This window comes from Mauremys reevesii, linkage group 2 (assembly GCF_016161935.1).
Source record: "Mauremys reevesii isolate NIE-2019 linkage group 2, ASM1616193v1, whole genome shotgun sequence".
In the NCBI taxonomy this organism is placed as follows: domain Eukaryota; kingdom Metazoa; phylum Chordata; order Testudines; family Geoemydidae; genus Mauremys; species Mauremys reevesii.
The window spans coordinates 77,002,777-77,023,029 of NC_052624.1; the positions used below are offsets into that span (position 1 = coordinate 77,002,777).

General features: G+C 43.8%; 1 protein-coding gene across 9 annotated transcripts in view; it reads left to right on the top strand.

Annotated features, from left to right (window-relative positions):
* The window catches only part of POMGNT2 (protein O-linked mannose N-acetylglucosaminyltransferase 2 (beta 1,4-)), a 57,484-nt gene extending 41,481 nt beyond the window's left edge, over nt 1-16,003 (top strand). For 7 of the 9 annotated variants that reach the window (XM_039528126.1, XM_039528121.1, XM_039528122.1 and 4 more), the window contains one exon: nt 13,705-16,003. In XM_039528126.1, coding sequence (XP_039384060.1) covers nt 13,797-15,533 — 1,737 coding nt within the window. In that variant the 5' untranslated portion in view covers nt 13,705-13,796 and the 3' untranslated portion in view covers nt 15,534-16,003. Of the gene's footprint in view, nt 1-131; nt 278-2,537; nt 2,568-13,704 lie in introns of those variants that run through there. The other 2 variants (XM_039528128.1, XM_039528123.1) reach the window with 2 other exon arrangements.
* Nucleotides 16,004-20,253: the final 4,250 nt, after the last annotated feature.

The window sequence follows — 20,253 nt, forward strand, 5'->3', positions numbered from 1 at the left end:
GAGAAAGGTAGCTCAGTCTGCAGATGGTGCACTGGTTACTGCTCTGGTAGATATTTTTTTTTTGGGGGGGGGGAGGGAGATTGGAGGGAGGGTTTCCCTGCAAGAAATAGATTTAAGATTTTTCTTTTTCTTGTGAAAGAGAGAGGCAGTGGGTAACGTTTCCTTCTATATAGCAGATCAGGTGTGCATGCATGTGCTGAAATCCTAATCTGTTAAGGATAGTTTTTTTCCAAGGATTAAGGAGGTTGCAGATGCTCTGAATTAATGTACTGCTTTGGTGAGTGTTAATTGTAATCATTCTCTGTTAGCTGTCGAGCTCACATTCGGCTCTGACTTCAATTTTGGAGGTTGCTCTGTTTGCCCACCTTTTTATAGTGCACTTCTTGGGGTTTTTAATGTGTGTATCAGACAAATTAATTGGAATAGTGGTCTGAATGTTTCCTCCGTGACTGTGTGGGTGATCAGTATTTAATGTATAATCCCAGCCTTCATGCATTTTTTTTGTTTGAGTATTTTGGAACAAATGATTTGTGGGGAGGAAATCCTGTTTCGGATATAGACTGAATTCTAGGGCTTCTTAAAAAAAATTCTCCACTGGACAGTTTTACTGTCTCTACAGAACATGTCACTGTATAGCCTGTCAACCTAGGAGGCTTTTTAATGTTCTTATTGGCTGTGCTGGGCTGCTAACATTTTAGGCTCCTGCTTAGAATTTCTAGCACATAGAAATGGTTCCAGACACCATGCTAAATGGGAAACCTGAATTGCTCATACTAATGGTTATAAAGACAGTTTTGCACTATCCCTTTAAATTTCTATCCAGACAGTACCCAAGCTGTTTCTTTTATGAGGAGGAGGAAGAATATAGAAACAAATGGCTACTAAAATCCAGAGTCACTGAGATTCATATTGCTTGAGTGCATTTTGGGATCAACACTTTCTGGATATTCATATTAGTTTTGCAGGATTGGCAAATTCTTTTTTTTCCCCCTTGGAGTTATTTTTTAACTTGTCAATCAGATCTTTTATTAGTGGTTTTCCTGATGTGCATTTTTATTGTTAATGAAGACTTGTTGCTTACAAAAAAAAATGGGAAAGATCCTGCAGCTTTTTTCTGATTGATTAGCATCATTGGCTCCAATATAGTCTGATTTATGTGAGAGGAGCCATTGATTTCAGTGTGATTACTCTTGTGAGTAAAGGTTAACAGATGTGAACTCTTGTTTATTAACAGTTTCCTTCACCTCTCCTCCATCAACTACAGTGTTTTGGGTTGGTGAGTCTTCAAGTGCTTCGGCTCCCAGGCATGTACCCAGAGAGGCATTGTCAACTCTTCTGACAGTAGTTTTATTTAAAGCTCCAGCTGCTGAAGTCATGTGGTTACATGACAATCTCAGATTTTTGTTATTAGTGAAAGTTTCCAGCCTTCATGGTTGTGGAGAAAAGCTTTAAAATGGGACCCCTAAAAGCTCGTAAACCAGAACACAAATAAAAAGACTCGATTTATTATTTATTAAAAATTTCTTAATATTTAACTCCATCTCCTGATATATTTTTTTTTCAGACCCTGACTCTTTCAATATTTGGGGTTGGCAATACTGTATTTTTGAGCCTTTTAGAGGTCAGACATTTTGATAGATGAGAACAGTATGAATAAAGGTTATTTCAGTGGAATACAGTAGCTTGAAAATTGCTATCCAGCTCTGAATGACTGAAAGAAATTGATTACATGAGGGAAATTGTTTTCCCAAGGGAACACTGGAGTTAGATGCATGGGCCAATGGGCATTAGGCACCTAACTGCTATATGTGCCTTTGAAAAAAATCTTTCCCCCTTGTAGCGTACTTTATTTTCCTTTTCATAGCGAAGCTATATTTGAAATGGAGAGCATTTAACAAAAGGAAATGTTATATGGAGAACCTATCTTCTTGTTTACCGACCTATAGAGCAAGGTTTTTGATTTAGATGAAGCCTTAGAATAAAAATAAACTTGTTTTGTTGATGACTGTCAGTTAATACTGAGGTTTCAAAAAAAAATTTAAACATTTTTGATATTATACTTTTCTGTTATAGCCCTATTTTTAAAATCCCATTTGAGAATTGAAACTTCAGGTGTTCTGTTTTATATATTTCCCTTCTAAGGCAGACTTGATTAATGGTATTTGCTACTTCAGCTACATGGCTTAGTCTCTTCATGATTTTGTAGTTATTCTACAAAGCTGCTTTTTTCTTTTTAAAAAATCAGCACATCTGCAGTTTCCTGCTTTTTAGTAAGAAATTTACTTACAAAATATATCAATTACTTAATATACAGCACTTTCATTGGATGACTCAATGGTTTATGAACATTACTTATTTAAATCACATTATGATCAATTATGTACGGTTCATAGGATGATGAAACTGAGGCACAGAGAGTTTGTGACTTGTGCATAGTCACACAGGAAGTCAGTGTCAGAGCTAGGAATAAAACAAATAACTCTTGACTCTGTCCTGTTTTCTCACCAGCCCTTCCAGATATTTCCCTTGTGACCATAAAAGAAGCAGGAATTTACAGCTTTGTCTGGGTACGTCTACACTACGGGATTATTCCGATTTTACATAAACCGGTTTAGTAAAACAGATTGTATAAAGTCAAGTGCATGCGGCCACACTAAGCACATTAATTCGGTGGTGTGCGTCCATAGTCTGAGGCTAGCATCGATTTCTGGAGCGTTGCACTGTGGGTAGCTATTCCGTAGCTATTCCATAGTTCCCTTGGAATTCTGGGTTGAGATCCCAGTGCCTGATGGGGCAAAAATCATTGTCGCGGGTGGTTCTGGGTAAATGTAGTCAGTCATTCCTTCCTCTGGGAAAGCAACGGCAGACAATCATTTCGCGCCCTTTTCCCCTGGATTGCCCTGGCAGACGCCATAGCATGGCAACCATGGAGCCTGTTTTGCCTTTTGTCACTGTCACCGTATGTGGACTGGATGCCGCTGACAGAGGCGATACAGCAGCTCTACACAGCAGCATTCATTTGCTTTTGCATGATAGCAGAGACGGTTATCAGTCGTTCTGTACCGTCTGCTGCCATGGGTGCCCCTGGCTGAGGTCGGCCGGGGGCGCAAAGACAAAAATGGGAATGACTCCCTGAGTCAATCTCTCCTTTAGGGTATCTAAAAATAGAATCAGTCCTGCCTAGAATATGGGGCAAGTGTACTAGAGAACCAGTGTATCAAAGAACCAGAGAGCACAGCCGCTCCGTGTCAGATCCCGCAGAAATGATGAGCTGCATGCCATTCATAGGGGATGCCCCTGCAACAACCCCACCTGTTGCTTCCCTCCTCCCCCAGCCTTCCTGGGCTACCGTTGCAGTGTCCCCCCATTTGTGTGATGAAGTAATAAAGAATGCAGGAATAAGAAACAGTAACTTGTTAGTGAGATAAAATGAGGGGAAGGCAGCCTCCAGCTGCTATGATAGTCCAGGCAGGACATTAAGCAGTGTGGGGGAGAGGAGCCCAGCATCCCGCTGCTATGATAGTCCAGGCAGTACAGAATCTTTTCTTTACACATGAAGGGTGGGGGCTGATGGAGCTCAGCCCCCAGTTGCTATGATGAAGATGGTTACCAGACATTCTGTACCATCTACTGGGAATGACCGGGAGTCATTCCTATTTTTACCCAGGCACCCCCGGCCGACCTCACCTGAGGCCAGCCAGGAGCACTCACAGGCTGATGATGAGGATGGATACCAGTCCTACTGCACTGTACCGTCTGCCACCAGGCGCCCCCGGCTGACCTCACCTGAGGCCAGCCAGGAGCACTCACGGGCTGATGATGATGATGGATAGCAGTCATATTGTACCATCTGCCACCAGGGAGTGGGGGAGAGGATGCTGCAGTTCACTGCTGCAGCATCGCGTCTACCAGCAGCATTCAGTAGACATAGGGTGACATTTAAAAAAGTCAAGAGATGATTTTTTTTCCCTTTTCCTTCTGGGGGTGGGTGGGTGGGGGTAAATTGACGAGCTATGCCCTGAACCACCCCGGACAATGTGTTTGACCCTACAGGCATTGGGAGCTCAGCCAAGAATGCAAATGCTTTTCGGAGACTGCAGGAATTGTGGGATAGCTTTAGTCCTCAGTCCCCCCTCCCTCCCTCCATGAGCGTCCATTTGATTCTTTGGCTTTCTGTTACGCTTGTCACGCAGCAGTGTGCTGAGTCCCTGCTGTGGCCTCTGTCTGGAGATTTTTTTAAAATGCTTTGGCATTTCATCTTCTGTAACGGAGCTCTGATAGAACAGATTTGTCTGCCCATACAGCGATCACATCTGTACGGTCCATGCTGGAGCTCTTTTTGGATTTGGGACTGCATCGCCACCCGTGCTGATCGGAGCTCCACGCTGGGCAAACAGGAAATGATAGTCAAAAGTTCGTGGGGCTTTTCCTGTCTACCTGGCCACTGCATCAGAGTTCAGATTGCTGTCCAGAGCAGTCACAGTGGTGCACTGTGGGATACCGCCCGGAGGCCAATACCGTCGATTTGCGGCCACACTAACCCTAATCCGATATGGTAATACTGATATTAGCGCTACTCCTCTCGTTGGGGAGGAGTACAGAAACCGGTTTAAAGAGCCCTTTATATCGATATAAAGGGCCTCGTAGTGTGGACGGATGCGGCGTTAAATCGGTTTAACGCTCCTAAAATCGGTTTAAACGTGTAGTGTAGACCAGGCCTCAGTGTGTGTAGAATCTCTTCTACTGGAGAAGGGAGAGGGACAAGAAGGCTTGTGAAGTCTACTAGGGACTTTGCTATGCAGATTGAATGTACCTGGGAAGTACTTAGGCTATGTCTACACTACGCACCTTTTAACCACACAGCTGTGCTGCTATAGCCATGCTGTTAAAAGGCACACAGGTAGTTGCTGTTTGTTGGCGAGCTCTCCCGCCGACAAAAAACATCCACCTCCAATGAGCGGTGGTAGCTTTGTCTGCAGGAGAGCATACCTGCTGACAAAGCGCTGTTCACAATGGCATTTTTGTCAGCAAAACTTCTGTTGTTCGGGCGGTGGGGAGGGGTGGGGGTTGTTGCGGGTTTTTTGTTTTTTTAACACCCCAGAACGACAAAAGTTTTGCTGACGAAAGTCCAGTGTAGACAAAGCTTGAGATACCACAGTGATGAGACCTATCAAAGATCCATGGATGCAAACAGTAAGTTGCCATTACTCGTATCCGGGAGAAAATCACTCTTAGAAACTTCATTCCCTCTTGATAAAGATCATTTTCCCTTAATCAGTTTCTCAGAAAGATTATCCTGTTTTTCTGTAGAACCTGTAAGAGTAGTTTGGTGCGGGGTGGGGGTTCTGCATTTTTTGTTAATTCTGAGATTTTTTTCTTCCTCTAACTTCCTTCCTAGATTATAATAAAAAGGAAAACATTTAAAAATACACAGTCAGTTACATTAGTAATTTTGAATTAATGTGGCTGAGAACCTGTGAGGGCAATTTAATTTTCTGTTAAGCTTTACGTGTTGAGGACGATGATAACACTTCTGTAGTGTTAACAGTTGCATAACTGGGGCTCCTGACTCCCAGACCTGTGCCTTGTCACTGGACCATATTGCCCTCCTGCCATACATTTCTGGCAGGCCAGAGGGAAAAAGTCTTCCCCTCTTGTCTGGTGGTAGGGATGGAGTGGTATCCATACAGGCCCTGGTCTTACAGACTCTTGTGCTTTTGCTTCATTCCATGTGTGTGAGCAGCCCCACTGAAAGCAAACAGTTCTTGGGACCCTCTTCTGGCTTTGAAGTCTCAGTGCTGCCTTTTCCTTCTGTTGAACTTAAAGAGCTGGACACAGAGCTCCCCCTCCATATGCAAACTAGTGGTTACTGACCATTTTACATACCATAAAACATTATCTTAAAATTCGCAGTTTCCCAATTAAGACCCATCTGCAAACAGGTATGCACATGACTGACTTCACTGATGAGAGTAGGCCTGAGGCCTTGATCCTGCAAAGGGACCCAGTCATGTGAAACCTTATTTCATCTCATTTATCTCATTCACAGTAATAGAACTGTGTGCAGGTGGGTCCCTTTACAGAAGTATGTCTAAGTGTCCTGATCCTGCCAGCCCTCTGAGTGTGGAGTTCCTACGCAGTGTCTGCATTGGGAATGTTCATGTGGAGGGCTTGTAACAAAATCTGATCCTGAGTCTGATTCCCAATTCCCTCCTACTCCACCAAATAAACCCTCAAAGAAAAGGGAGAGTCGTGTACTGCAGAAACAATCCAACATCAGGTTTTACAAAACTGAATAGCAGTGTAGATGTTTGTTTCCCAAACTTTTCAAGTGAATTTTTTTTTTAATCACCATCATCCACTGCAAACCTAGAATCTATTCTCACTACACACTACCCATCCCTCTGGGACTACACACTACCCATCCTTCTGGGGCATGGGTGGGAGTTGATCACAATTTAAAAATATCAACTTTTAAATAACCCCAGATCATCATCTTTGGCCTGACTATACAGTATCCCTCATTTCTTTCCTATCATCCCGATCTCCATCAGACATTTTTTCTCTTTCCTCTATCCCACCTGTACATGAGGTCCTGAGAAAAATCTTCTGTCTTCTTCTTTTGCCTCCGTCTGTGACACACTCCTCAGCCAAGCCTCCTGTCTCTTCCCTTGACTTTCCCAATATTGATCCAGTCTGAGGATGGTTGGAGGGCAAGACTGCTACCTCCTCCACTTGGCACTACAGTCTCCTGGCCACTTGGGACACTGTCTGTTCCTCCTCATTTCCTCTTCACCTTGCTCTGCGGTGAGTTGTCAGGAGGAGAAGTCAGGAGTTTGGGGAAAGGTGTCTCAGATGCCCTGGTCAGAGCCTTACTAACTATTGGCAGTGCCTCTTGCTACAGTTCCATCCCTGCTGGTAGGCAAGGTGAAGAACTTTATTCTCTCCTGGTGGCCTGCTAGGGTCATGGAAAGGAAGGCTGGGAAAAAAAGGTCCAGATTGCAATGAGAGTTAAGCACCTAAATACCTTAGAGGATCTGGGCTAAAGAGGAAGACATGTTTCTCTGCATTGTTTGCAATCCAAACGTTGGAGCATTCTGCTAATGTCTGAGAACCAGAGTGACTGACTTGCAAACTATGGTGATACTGTTGAATCTCCTTTTTTTTTTAATTGTCCAAGCTGCGTGAAATGCAAGAAATGCAAGAAATAATAATAAGAAAAACATGGCAGAAAAAACCTGCTCTTTAAAATTTTCAGTTGTAATAATCTGTGAATGTTATGAATAAGATCTTTTTTAATATATATTAATTTTGACAAGCGTGTTCCCCTTTAATAATTAGTTTCAGTTACCTCTCTTATTTGTTGGGGACTTTAACCCCGACAGCGAAATTCGTTGTCTGATCACAGAGAGTCAGGCAACACCAGCAAAGTCCAATCAAAAAGCTCTTTATTGACAAGTGCACGCGTCAGTAAAGAGCAGCTCCTCTCCAGTGAGAACCAGCAACTCTTTACAGCTTAGTATTAGCCTATATAGACAGTTTTATTACGTCATACATCACTCACTTGAGCAAACCCACCCCCCTTTGTTTAACAATTTAAAACTAGACACTTTTAATCTACACACATGCCTAGACTTTATGTCTACAACTTTAGATTATTAATTAAGATAACAAACACCAAAAGTTAGAAATACAGGGGAGTTTTAAACAAGCCTATAACTCAACCAGAGAGTTAGAATCTGAACCGTGGGATGCTAGAGTTTCTTATCAGTTCTTCAAACACTGTCCTTAGCACAGCTGATGCTATGCCAGGAATGCAATCCCTGGCTTATCTCACGTTTTCCAGGGCTTTGTGAAACAATGCTGCTTCTCAGTACTTTTCCACTCTGGGATTACCCAGAAACCTCTGTTAGCCTGACTTCAGTCAGGTTGGCATAACTGTTTAGTCTGCTATATTTTCATTCAGGCCTAACATATTGAAGCAGACATCAAAGTGTTCCTGAACAAGGCAGCACCTACTATAAGCAGGCAGGCTTCACGCATGAATATATGGTGTTCTGAAATAAGCACCAATTAACAGAGAAAAACTTAGTTACTGTATCAAATCTTACATAATGCTAATGAAAATCCTGCAAGATACTCTAATTGCAGTGTAGACATACCCAAGCATCTGCTTCTGGCCTGTGTCATGTAACCCAGGCTGGTGGGGCTTGGGCTATGGGTTGGGGTGCAGATGTTCCTGCTCAGGCTGGAACCTGGGCTCTGGGACCTTGCGATGGGGGAGGGTCCCAGAACCTAGATTCCAGCTTGAGCCCGAATGCCCACACCATAATTAAACAGCCCCGGAGCCTGAACCCTGCATTCCCAAGTCATCTGGCACTGGCCAGACATAGTTGTTTAATTGCAGTGTAGCCAGAGCCTCTGAGTCTATGAAACGTGCTCTTTCTGAGCATACATGAGCTGCTGAAGGGTTTACCTGCTCATCAGTTACAAATATTAACTAAAAAGTGATAGTTGAACTGAGGTTTGAGGAGCCATGAACACTAGTTAGCCCAATTGCTAGAGGATGGAAAGGGGAAGCTGCTGGCAGCCCACCTTCCCTTAGGTGCCTCCTCATTGGCTATTTGAATTAAAATTAAAGCAACCAAAGACAAACTGCTGCTTCCCCAAGACTGTGCTCTTCTTCTTCCAGTCTCTGTCCACCCCTCTTTCCTACTGGAAACTAGAGAGGCCCCTCCAACTTCCTAATCCTCCTGGTGCTGAGTGTGCTGTGTGTCTTGGCTCCATGCCTCAGAGCTTTTTTTCAGCATATCTGTCTTCTCCCACTTCCTTTGCACCCAGACCTCCCCATCTCAGCCATCACACTGCCAGGTGTCAGCTGCCACCATCCATCATCAAGCTTCCTGCCAGGGCAGTCTGCTGGTTGTGATTCTCTCTCTTTCACTCCTCTCCACTAACCTGTCTGTGTCAGGAATCCTCAAGGGAACCTCCTTTGGGGCACCATAGCCCTTTGAGCTTGGCAGCAAGAAGGCTCTATGTGCTTTTTACAAGTGTTCCTTCTGGCAAGGCTCCAATCTGTGCGCTGTTGTTCCTTCCAGTGCTGCCGAATGAGAGTTCTTGAACATTTCAATTGGTCAATCCTCGCAGCATCCTTGATGACTGAGATGCACGTTTCTGTAGAGCGGGGATTCTCAAACAGCGGGTCACGACCCCTCAGGGGGTCATGAGGTGGTTACATAGGGCTTGTGAGCGCGGCCATGCGTGGGGGCTGTCAGCCCTGAGACCCTGTTAAATTAAAATTACCCCCTCCCCATTTGTAATTTATAAGGGGAGGGATCACACATAGAGGCTTGGTGAGAAAGGGGTCGCCAATACAAAAAGTTTAAGAACCACTGCCATAGATTGAGAGCATGGCACTGAAAAATGCCATGGTGGGTGGGTGGATGGGCGGGCTTGTAGGGGAAGCAGTTCTGAACCACTATCCTCCCATTTTCTCCTTGAGGTTGAAGAGCTGTTTGAAGAACTGAGGGGATGAGTGGCATTGAACAATCTGTCTGGCCTGCCTATATAGCGCTTTTCACTTGCAAAGTGCTTGCATATAGTAAACTTTCCTTCCAACACACCTGTGATGGAGAGATGCAGAATAACTCTCATGCCGCAGGAAGGGATGTGGAGGCGGAGCGGTTAAGTAACTAAAGTTATTTCCATGGTGAAGGCTCTCTCTCTTACTTGGAAGCTTTTAACAGTTTCAAAATTATATACTTCCCCATGGCAGCTATCCACATCAGAAAACCCCTATGGCAACTGAGAGAAGCTGAGAAGCCAGTGGATTTGGAGACTGGCTGTCTGGTCCTCTTTCCCTTGGATGTGGTTCATCCTGACTGAGTAGAGGCACATAAGTGAAACAGCATGGGGCAGCTTGCACTACCACTGTTTGAGTTGTACCTTTTTGTTAATGAGTAAAAGACTTCAGCCCTTAGGGCTGTCCATCCAGCATCTCCCCTAGCGCTGCGTTCACTGTACGTGTAAGAGAAAAGAAAATGAAAGGTACAGTCCTGCAGAAAATGAGTAAACATTCCAGAAAAATCCTAAAATTGCAGATCCACAATTCAGTTGTGCCAGTGACTTTTCTCTTTCCTCCCTAAATCCTGCACCTGCCCAGTTTTTCTTTGTTCACCTCCAGCAAAAGCAGCCTTCAGCCAAACAGCATGAACCAGGATTTATGCATCTCTAGCAACTGGGAACAAGTATGATGATGGATTCCTTCAGCAATCCTGGCTTTTAACATCCATCCCTGAAACTTGGATGGTTAAAGAAAACACACTGACCTCGGCTAAGTGCAAAGAAGTGAAAGATCTGCTGTAGGGAGGGGAGGAAGGAAATCAGTTTACAGAGGATGTTAAAAAGCGGAGTTATTTACTACAGTAGTTTTACAGGCACTAATGCAACAATGTGTAAAATGACAGATGTTAACCTGTGTATTTGTGAGAGAGATCTATCAGGACCACTTTTCAGAAATAAAGTTAGAAACTAATCGAAACTAGTTCTTATGCTGTCCCTTGAGGGCTGGTAGGATAAAGAAATATTAGAATAGACTTTTTCTCTAAGGAGGACTGCATGGCTCTCAGAGTTTTTTGGTGAGACACACAGCCTTCCACCTCGGGGTTTCCAGTTGAGATCTAGATGAGTTTAGGAGTGTTTGAAGATGGATACCTCAGGTGACTCTTTGACATTTTTTTCATGTTAGAGTAAAATAAGTTAAAGGCCTGGTTTATTTGTCAGAGGTGCTGAGTGCTAGCAGCTCCTGTTGACTTCAGGAGAAGTTTTGGACACTTAGTGGTTCTGAAAAACAGATGTTAAGTTTTGTGCTGCCCTCGGATTGACCCTTATTTTAAGCATTTTAAATTCTTCGAGCTAAAGGCTTTCTTCCAGATCTGCTATTTATATACTGAGCAGTATGCTTTGAAGGAGGTCACTTGGACTCTATTTTCTTCTTTGTTTGATTGATATTGCTACTTAAAACAATTTCCATCATGTACTGGACTTACAGCTAAAGAGACAGGCTGTTTACGCAGTGTAATACTATTGCTAGATTATTTACAAGAATAGCAAAGTAGAAAAAAGAAAAGTGAAACATGCTTTGGAAACAATAGATCCAGCACTGAAGTAGAAATGTTGATCAACAAAATAAATTTAGATCGACCTGCAAGTGTAAGATCTTAGCCCTTGGATTATTCCCTCCCCCTAAAACTCAGTGGCCTCTTCTACATTTACAGGTCAGCACCAGTGCAGCTACACCAATTGATGGCTATTAATGGTGGATCATGGGCTGTTCTGGACATAAACAAGGCCTTGGTCAAAGTTTCAACGGTGCCACCACTGGTGACTCATGAAATCAAATGCATCTTTCTTTGCCTTTTGCTGTCTGGCACTTACTGAGCTAGATACTCATTCAGTCTACTTGCTGGAGGAGACAGACTTCGTTTCTGTTCCCAACAAAGGCTGATACCAAACTGAAACTGCAGTTTGGATCCCCAAAGATCACCTCTACAATCGGCCACCTTAACAATAAGCTTAGACTATCTATAACTTCCAAATTCCTGTGTGTGTGTGTATCCATGTGCCTGTGTGTACACATGTGTGTGTAAAAATATATATACAAAGTCTGCCTATTACATTATTCTGAGTATGCTGTCAACCTGCCATGCAATTCTTTCCACAGTTCAACAGTATAGAAATAACAAAGCCAATGTACGTCTGACTTAGAATGCAAAGGGATCAATACTAATTAATTGGACTTACCTAAGCATTTGTGAGTTTAAACTTACAGCAAAAATCAGTTTAAACTACTCCCTACAAATAAAATTAGAAATGGTTTGGTCAGACATAGACCAATCAGAAATTGTCCTTCCAATAATTCCCCCTGAGTCTTGGTTACAATTTATTTGCAATCTGATTAACAATGAATTTGACACATACTGAAAATTGGAGCTCAGGAATGCTGCAGATGAATTGGTGCATAAATTGAAGTCCAGAAGAATATAATGTATTTGATGCGCAAACATAAACCAATAACAAATGTAAATGAAAGGAGGCTGGTGCCCTCTCAAATGGAAATTGCCAGGACCTCTGCCATTGGAAAAAGGGAACACTGAGTCCCTGCACCAGAACATAGAGATGAATCTAGGGTGAGATTTTCAAAAGTGTGCAGATTTCAATGGGAACAGAGCGAGCCTAATACTGAATGCCTTTGAAAACGTCACACTTGGGGGGAAGGGAATGCCTGGAATGTGTTTCTTTTAGACATATCAAAGGTTAGCTGTATTGGTGTGTGTCAGCTGCACCCTTGCTGGACAAGGGTGTGTTCATTTTAGTACAGCTGTGACCCCCTCCAACAAAGAGCCAAACTCTCTCCTATGCAGATATTTAGGAGTAGGCAACTCAGACTCATCGATCCTGGGCTTCAGCCAAGAAACACAGTGTAATTTGGAAGTGTGGAGCCCCATCCCTCCTCCTGGGCTGGCTGTGCTCTGGGCCAGTGTTACGCTGTCATGAGGTAAGGCAGCCTCAAGGATGCACTAAATTACTCCGGCTGTCAATAGCCCCAAACCCCGGCACACTTCCTATGACAGAAGCTGGGAGGGGACTGGAGTAGGAGCCACTCCTCTGTGTTGCTGGAGGATCCCCTGGCAATTGACTTATGGTTGGGTACATTACTGTTTGACTGCTCTGTGTTGGTGGCCTGGCACAATGTGGGCACAGCATAGCTGAAGATCCAGGCCATTGTTTCCATTCACTCTGTTTCCTGTTTGTTTGTTTGTTTGGATGAAGTTGGTCCACGCTGTTGTTTACTAATGGATCCAAGAGCTGTGTGACTCTCCAGAGGTTCTTTGCATCTACACATCCACCCTGCTAACCCCTCTCTTCCAATAGCAGCATGATTCTTGCATCAGCGTCTGCTGTTGCGCCTTCCTTCCCACCCTGTTCATGCCATGAAGTAGCAATAATGTAGGAGGGGTAACAGATAATGATGTGTGAGGCAACATTAAAGTCAGGCCAGATAGCCACATGGGACCATACTTTGGAGAGAGGGGCCAGCTTCATCACCCCATACCTGGGAGAGCTCAAGCGATGAGAAGCACTGCTGGAGTTGCTTCTCGTGAGGTTGTGGAGGCTGCTGTGAAATCAGCCCCCTCCACCTAAAAAACCTTTCAAAAAGGGCTCAAGTGACTTGCCTAAGACCACAGCGGAAGGCCGTGGCAAAGCAGAGAACTGAACCCAAGTCTCTCACGCTCTAAACATTGGGCCATTTGTCCTTTCTACTGAGCTATCCTATTGTAAATAGTTTGAGAAAGTTAGGTTTGAAGCATATTCCTAGTGAAAATAATTGCGTAGATTGCCTAATACACATGCACAAAATTAATCTTGACATTTATTTTACTTAAATGGTAGGAACTAAAAGTAGAGGGGAAGCTGCTTTTCATAGCTTCTTCCAATATTTTTTTCACCCCTTTGAGTTCAGTTTTGGACAGTATCTTACCTTCATCTCTCTCCCATTTCCTGGGGGGAGGGCGGGGAAGGGAAATACTGAGAAATCAAACCTTTTTTTTTTGTGTTGTTTTTTTGGAATACTTAAAATATGATTTATAGCGGGGATGTAAAAATGAGATTCCAATGGCTTCTTTCTTGTTTTGTTTTCTGCAGGGCTTTGCTTTCACCATGTCAAAGAGGATTAATGATGTCGTCTCTTTCCATTGTGTTCCCCACCTGTCGTCTTGGTAGGATCTAGCTACAGAATGAACATAGCAGCGGTGTTTAATGCCCTGCTAGTGTCTGCCCTTGCAGCTGTGCTGTGGAAATACATCAAGCTGCGAGAGCACGTCTTTGTGGTTGAAGAAGAGCTGGTCCTCACTCGCCAGTCCCAGGAACTCTCTCAGGTCCAGATTGACTACCATGCGGCTCTTCAGGCCCTGGTGGAGGACGGTACCAGGATGGTGTGCACAGGAAGGATGCACACAGATCGCATCTGCCGCTTTGAGTCCCTCTGTTACTCCACTGAGGCAGAGGAATTTGTCTTCTTTCACAGCAACGCGTCAGTTATGCTTCCCAACCTTGGCTCCAGGAGATTCCAGCCTGCCTTGCTTGATCTCTCCTCGGTGGAGGACCACAACACCCAATATTTCAACTTTGTGGAACTGCCAGTTGCTGCATTGAAATTCATGCCAAAGCCGGTCTTTGTGCCTGATGTGGCGCTCATCGCCAACCGATTCAACCCGGACAACTTGATGCACGTCTTCCACGACGACCTCCTCCCGATCTTCTACACCATGCAGCAGTTCCCAGACTTGGATCTGGAGTCACGACTCTTCTTCATGGAGGGGTGGAATGAAGGCCTGCACTTCGATCTCTACAAGTTACTGAGTAACAAACAGCCACTCCTCAGAGAGCAGCTTAAAACCTTGGGCAGGCTCCTTTGTTTTACCAAATCTTACGTCGGGCTGTCCAAAATCACCACATGGTACCAATATGGATTTGTTCAGCCACAAGGACCAAAGGCGAACATCTTGGTTTCTGGCAATGAGATCAGGCATTTCTCCAAGTTCATGATGGAGAAGCTGAATGTCAGCTTGGAAGAAAGTGCCAGTGAGGAGTATATTGTAGTATTCAGTCGAACAATCAACAGACTAATCCTAAATGAGGCAGAACTAATCTTGGCGCTTGCCCAGGAGTTTCAGATGAAAACCATTACAGTCTCCATAGAGGACCATTCGTTTTCTCACATTGTACGTCTGATCAGCAACGCATCCATGCTGGTCAGCATGCACGGAGCCCAGTTAGTGATGTCTCTCTTCCTGCCAAGAGGGGCCACTGTCGTGGAGCTCTTTCCTTATGCGATCAACCCCGAACACTACACCCCATACAAAACACTGTCAGCGCTCCCTGGCATGGATCTCCAGTACATTGCCTGGCAGAACACTGATCAGGAAAACACTGTAACCTTTCCTGACAGGCCATGGGACCAGGGAGGAATTGCTCACTTAGACAAGGCAGAGCAAGAACGCATAATAAAGAGCAAGGAGGTTCCACGCCACCTCTGCTGTCGGAACCCGGAATGGCTTTTCCGTGTCTACCAGGATACAAGAGTTGACATCCCTTCCCTTATCCAGGTGATCAGGCAAACTGTGAAATTAAAGCCTGGACCCAAGAAGCAGAAGTGGACCAGTGGTCTGTACCCTGGCAAGGTTAGGGATGCTAAGTGTCAAGCCTCTGTCCAAGGTACTAGTGAAGCGAAGCTCTCGGTGTCTTGGCAGATCCCCTGGAACCTTAAGTATCTGAAAGTCAGGGAAGTAAAATATGAAGTGTGGATACAGGAGCAAGGTGAAAACACTTACATGCCTTATATTTTGTCACACCAGAATCACACCTTTTCAGAAAACATTAAGCCATTCACGATATATCTGGTGTGGATCCGCTGCATCTTCAACAAAAATCTCCTTGGACCTTTCGCAGATGTGCTCTTGTGTAGTACGTAACCCTCTCTCTCTCTCTCGTGTGTCGAGTCCTTCTGTGCACCCCACCCCATCAGTGGTTTTAAAAACCTGTTGTCCTGTAGTTTTCTTTAGAGGGCTGAAAAGGACCAGACCATGCCAATTCCTAAGTGCCCATTTTATTGCATTTAATGTGTGAATTCTCTAGGTGGCATTTATTTCCATTTGGTGTAAGAGTTTTCTGTTCCTGAACGTAACCTCCAGAAATGAAATTACAAGCTGAATACCTGTAATTTGAAAAGCAGAATGGAAGTGAATCGTGTGTAATTTGCTAGTGATTTGAATCTTTGTCGTGGAGTGAGTATTTAAGTGCAGCATTAAACTACAATTATATGGCTAGATGGACAATTGTCATCATCTTTCCCCATTATAACTTATTTTTAAAAGCTGTATCTGTAACTCAAGTACAGGATTTGGTACAAGAGTATTCATTAAATTATTGTAAACCCCTTCAAGAGTTCTTTCCTCTTCGTATCTGTCAAAATGATAGTTTTGTAAGAATTATCCAAGATCAGGGTGAAATGTATGTGTGGGTTGCGCTTTCTCTCTTTTTCCTTCTCTCCATATTTTGGCTGAAAGGAATAAGACTGCAGCATCAATTCTGTTTAAAAATCAGGTTTTACTTTACCCCAGTAGCAACACAAAAAACTGTTAAAAGGGAGAAGCAACAGACGGAAGATGAAAAGGGATGCAGTGGGTAAAACAGCTGAGTGTGGGTGGGTAGTGCAAGCAGTAATTATTATGTTTTAAGGTCTGTTTGCATTTTGTAAGCTGTAGACTAGTCTACGGTTCTGTAGGATGGGTGGGGAATGGCGGAGGGAGGGTGGTGGGGACAGTTTATTCCAACTTAACAATTTACATAAACCTTTTGTTTTCTGAAGTACAGTATAACCCTGTTCACAACAGCCACCAAGGGACTAATAATTCTATGGACACTTTAACAGGTGGTTGCTTAACTCTGATTAATAGGTGAGCTCTCCCTTATGAGATCAGAGATTTGTAGTGGCTGTTAGTAGACAAGACTGCAGTTAACAGGTAATCACTAGCACGTGTCACTCTATTATACCAAAGAGAAATTGTGTGCTATGGGCCAAATTCTGATCTCGGTTACACCGAAGTCCAGAAGAACTCCACTGAAGTCAGTGGCAAGAGCATGAGAACCTCTTTGTAGAGGCGGGAGGGGGACAAGGGCAAAGTGGATTCCAATGTCCCTGCCCCTGCCCCCCCCCCCCCCCCCGCTTCTGGTGCTGGTGGTCAGTGGTATTATTAAAGATTTACACTGTGGATCAATGTAATCAGAATCTGGTGCTATGGTTTTATCCTCTTAATTTGATGGATTTCTGGGACTCTGAAAAGGGTCAGATAAGGCTCTATCCTGCAATCATCTAAATGAGTATTTCCAGGATTGGGCCCTTAATTATGTTGCTTTTGAGAGAGAGGTCTGTCTGACTGGGCCGTATTTATGAAGTAAAACCATGTAGGGTCAGAACTCTGGGTGCCTAAATTAGCCTGCTGCAGAGAAATCAAGGGGATTTGGTCTATGCTGTACTTAATGTCTTATTGGGTAAGGTGCTTGAAGAATTTAATTCATAACTAAGGTTAAAGAAACTGGGAAGTGCTCCTTTACACAGCTGCCTGTGCAGAACTGGAGTGGAATGGATTGAGATCCATTAATGGGAGACCACCTGAGAAATGAGAGTCTCCAGGCAAGATTATGATACGGTTTTGAAGTGCTAAAAATGTGTTGATGACTAAAAGGAGGGCTGGAAAATAAATAAAATGATGTACAAAGTAGGCCTTGAGGCTGGTACGTATTCTGTGAATGCATTTCCATTAAGTTTGGTTTTATTTTCAAGCATGGTTTGGGGTTTATTTATGATGAAGTCACATTTGCTTCACAAATGATGAATGATGGATGAATGATGATATAGTTGAAAGGGGACTGTTTATATTTCTATCATCCTCTATGTTCCTAGGACTAGATGAACTACTTGATGAGTAAGGTACTACCCATCGTAATGGTGGCTGTTTCTGGCCCCTAGATCTGCAAGGTCTCCATCTGAAATGGGCCTTCAAAGCGCTGAACTTTGAATTTCTTCTTACAAGTATTGAGAAAAAAATTGCTTTGGGTATTAAGCTCTATGTGTTCTGATAACAAACTCTGCTGATGTGACACATGTACGTGTATGTGTGTTGCTTAGGTGCACTTTTTGTAACATTCATTTTTAGAATGCCATTTTGCCAGCCCTTTGCCCATAATGTGGACTAACCCTTTTTATTTAATTAGTTTTCTATTGTAGCTAACTTCCTAATGTTTGCAAATTGGTTACAGCACATTAACTTATTGTCTTCACATATCCACAGTGGTATCATAACGTCTCTAAACATAATTGTCTGTAAAAAAACTAACAGCTTACAGTAGATATGGACTTACATTTTTTGAACCATTACATTCTATTGACTTAACACTTATACAAATGTAAGGTGATAAATTGTGCTAGCACCTTTTTCCAGAAGAAGATCATAGATGTTGGGTTTAGTTTGCAGGTCCGGGGGCGGTAGCCTGTGATATACAGGAGGTCAGACTCAATGATGGTCCTTTCCGGCCTTGAACTTGATTCTGTGCTTTGCAAAAAATGTGTATGTTCAGGCGTTACTTCCCCCACCAGTGTGTTGCATATTTGTATAAGATAGTAATGAAAGCAAAGGGTAAACATTTTTTTCCTCACTACTAAAGTGTAAAAGAAGGGAAGCTAAACTACAGACATCTTGATTGTAACTGTAGAGATCTTACTAACCCTCACCCCAATACAAGAATGTCTGCAATAGGGCTTTACTACCCCATCCTGAGCTCACCTTGTGTCTACCAGGTTGCAGTGAATCCATTCAATGTCAAGGCCCAGACCCTGCCCATAGCTGTTGCAATTCAGCAAAGCTCTATTGACTGCAATGGTGCTATGCTGATTTATGCCAGCTGAAGATCTGGCCTGGAGTTTGAGCCTTGCCTCTGTAGTTGATTGATTTTTTTTTTTTTAATATCTCCACCAAAGCTGTGAGGTTCCACTCCATTTTCTCTTCTGTCGCCCACAATCCATCTGTTTTACTTCCCATTGTCCTTGACAGCTTATGACACAGCCTCCATCTTTCAGGTTGAAGAGAACTTGACGGGGCTTGATTCTGTCAATGCTGCTCCTTAATTAAACCAAACGGGTTGCTTTGCATTTAATAGCAATGCCTTGTAATGAATTTGTATGCTCCAGACAGTTACTGCTTATGTATCTCTAACATTCATAGGTGCTTTTGTTCCAAAACATAGGCTTCTACCAATTAAGCTAAAGGGGAGCGCCTTTCAGAAAGTAGTAGTACCAGGAGTAAGTCCCTAGTGGGCTGCCACTACATTGCAACATCGCTCCCTCATGCACACAAAACAAGTACACTGTAGCCTCTGGCGCTCTCAAGCCCTGTCTATACTATCGTGGTAAGTCAACCTAAATTACACTACTTTAGTTATGTGGCTAACATAACTGAAGTTGACGTAGCTTAGGTCAGCTTACTGCGGTGTCTACACTGAGCTATGTCGACAGGAGACGCTCTCCTGCTGACTTACCTTACTCTTCTCAGAGAGCTGGAGTACCAGAGTTGCCGGAAGAGCACTCTGCCGGTAAGTGTAGACACTGCTGTCCTGGAGCATGAGAAATGGAAGGAGTTTAAATCCTGGATGGTCTCTTGAGCATACAAAAGACTAATAGCAAGCTTTCAAGCCAGTTTAGAAAAGGCCGTTAGGTAGCTGGAAAATATTTACAGTGCCTAATTGTCTAGGACAGGGGTTCTCAAACTTCATTGCACCACAACCCCCTTCTGACAACAAAAATTACTACACAATCCCAGGAGGGGGGACCGAAGCATGAGCCCACCCGAGTTTCACTGCCTCGGGCGGGGAGGGGCCAAAGCTGAAGCCCAAAACATCAGCCCCAGGTGGGAGGCCTGAAACCTGAGCCCTGCCATCCAGGGCTGAAGCCTTTGGGCTTTGGCTTCGGCCCTGGGCGGTGCGGCTCGGGCTTCGGCCCCAGACCCCAGCAAGTGTAATGCCAGCCCTGGTGACCCCATTAAAATGGGATTGTGACCCACTTTGGGGTTCTGACCCACAGTTTGAGAACCCCTGGTCTACAATATGAAGAAGAAATATTCTTATTTTAATTGGTGTAAATGCTAGGGCCACGGGACCCCCTTATCTTCCAGTCTCCCAGGAAGAATTGGGTGGAGGAAAAACGGAATGGAATATTTATCAGATTGCATATGAAAAGGGATTGAACTGCCAATATTGTTATTTATGGATGGATTTTCAAAAACACGTAAGTGACTTAGGTGAAGTCCCAGTGATTTTTTTTTCTTTTAATGGCGTTTGTGTTCCCCAGTTATTTGTATGTTTTTGAAAATTCCACCCTGTAATGAAATGTCCTGCCTTTTCTGTAATCTGACCTGAAGCATGTTTCCTGGGAAGCGTTTGTTACGCAAACTAGTTACAAGAATTTATACATGGTTGGAGATGGAGACCTGTGAATGAAGCATATTCAGCAGGCCCCTTCCATAAAGAAGAGCAGTGTGGTCATCTTTTGCTCACGCTGTAGTGCTGGGGGAGTGAGTTGGTGGCAGCTACTACCGGTATGTAGTTGTGCCAGCGACTAGCTGTATTGCAATGCCAATA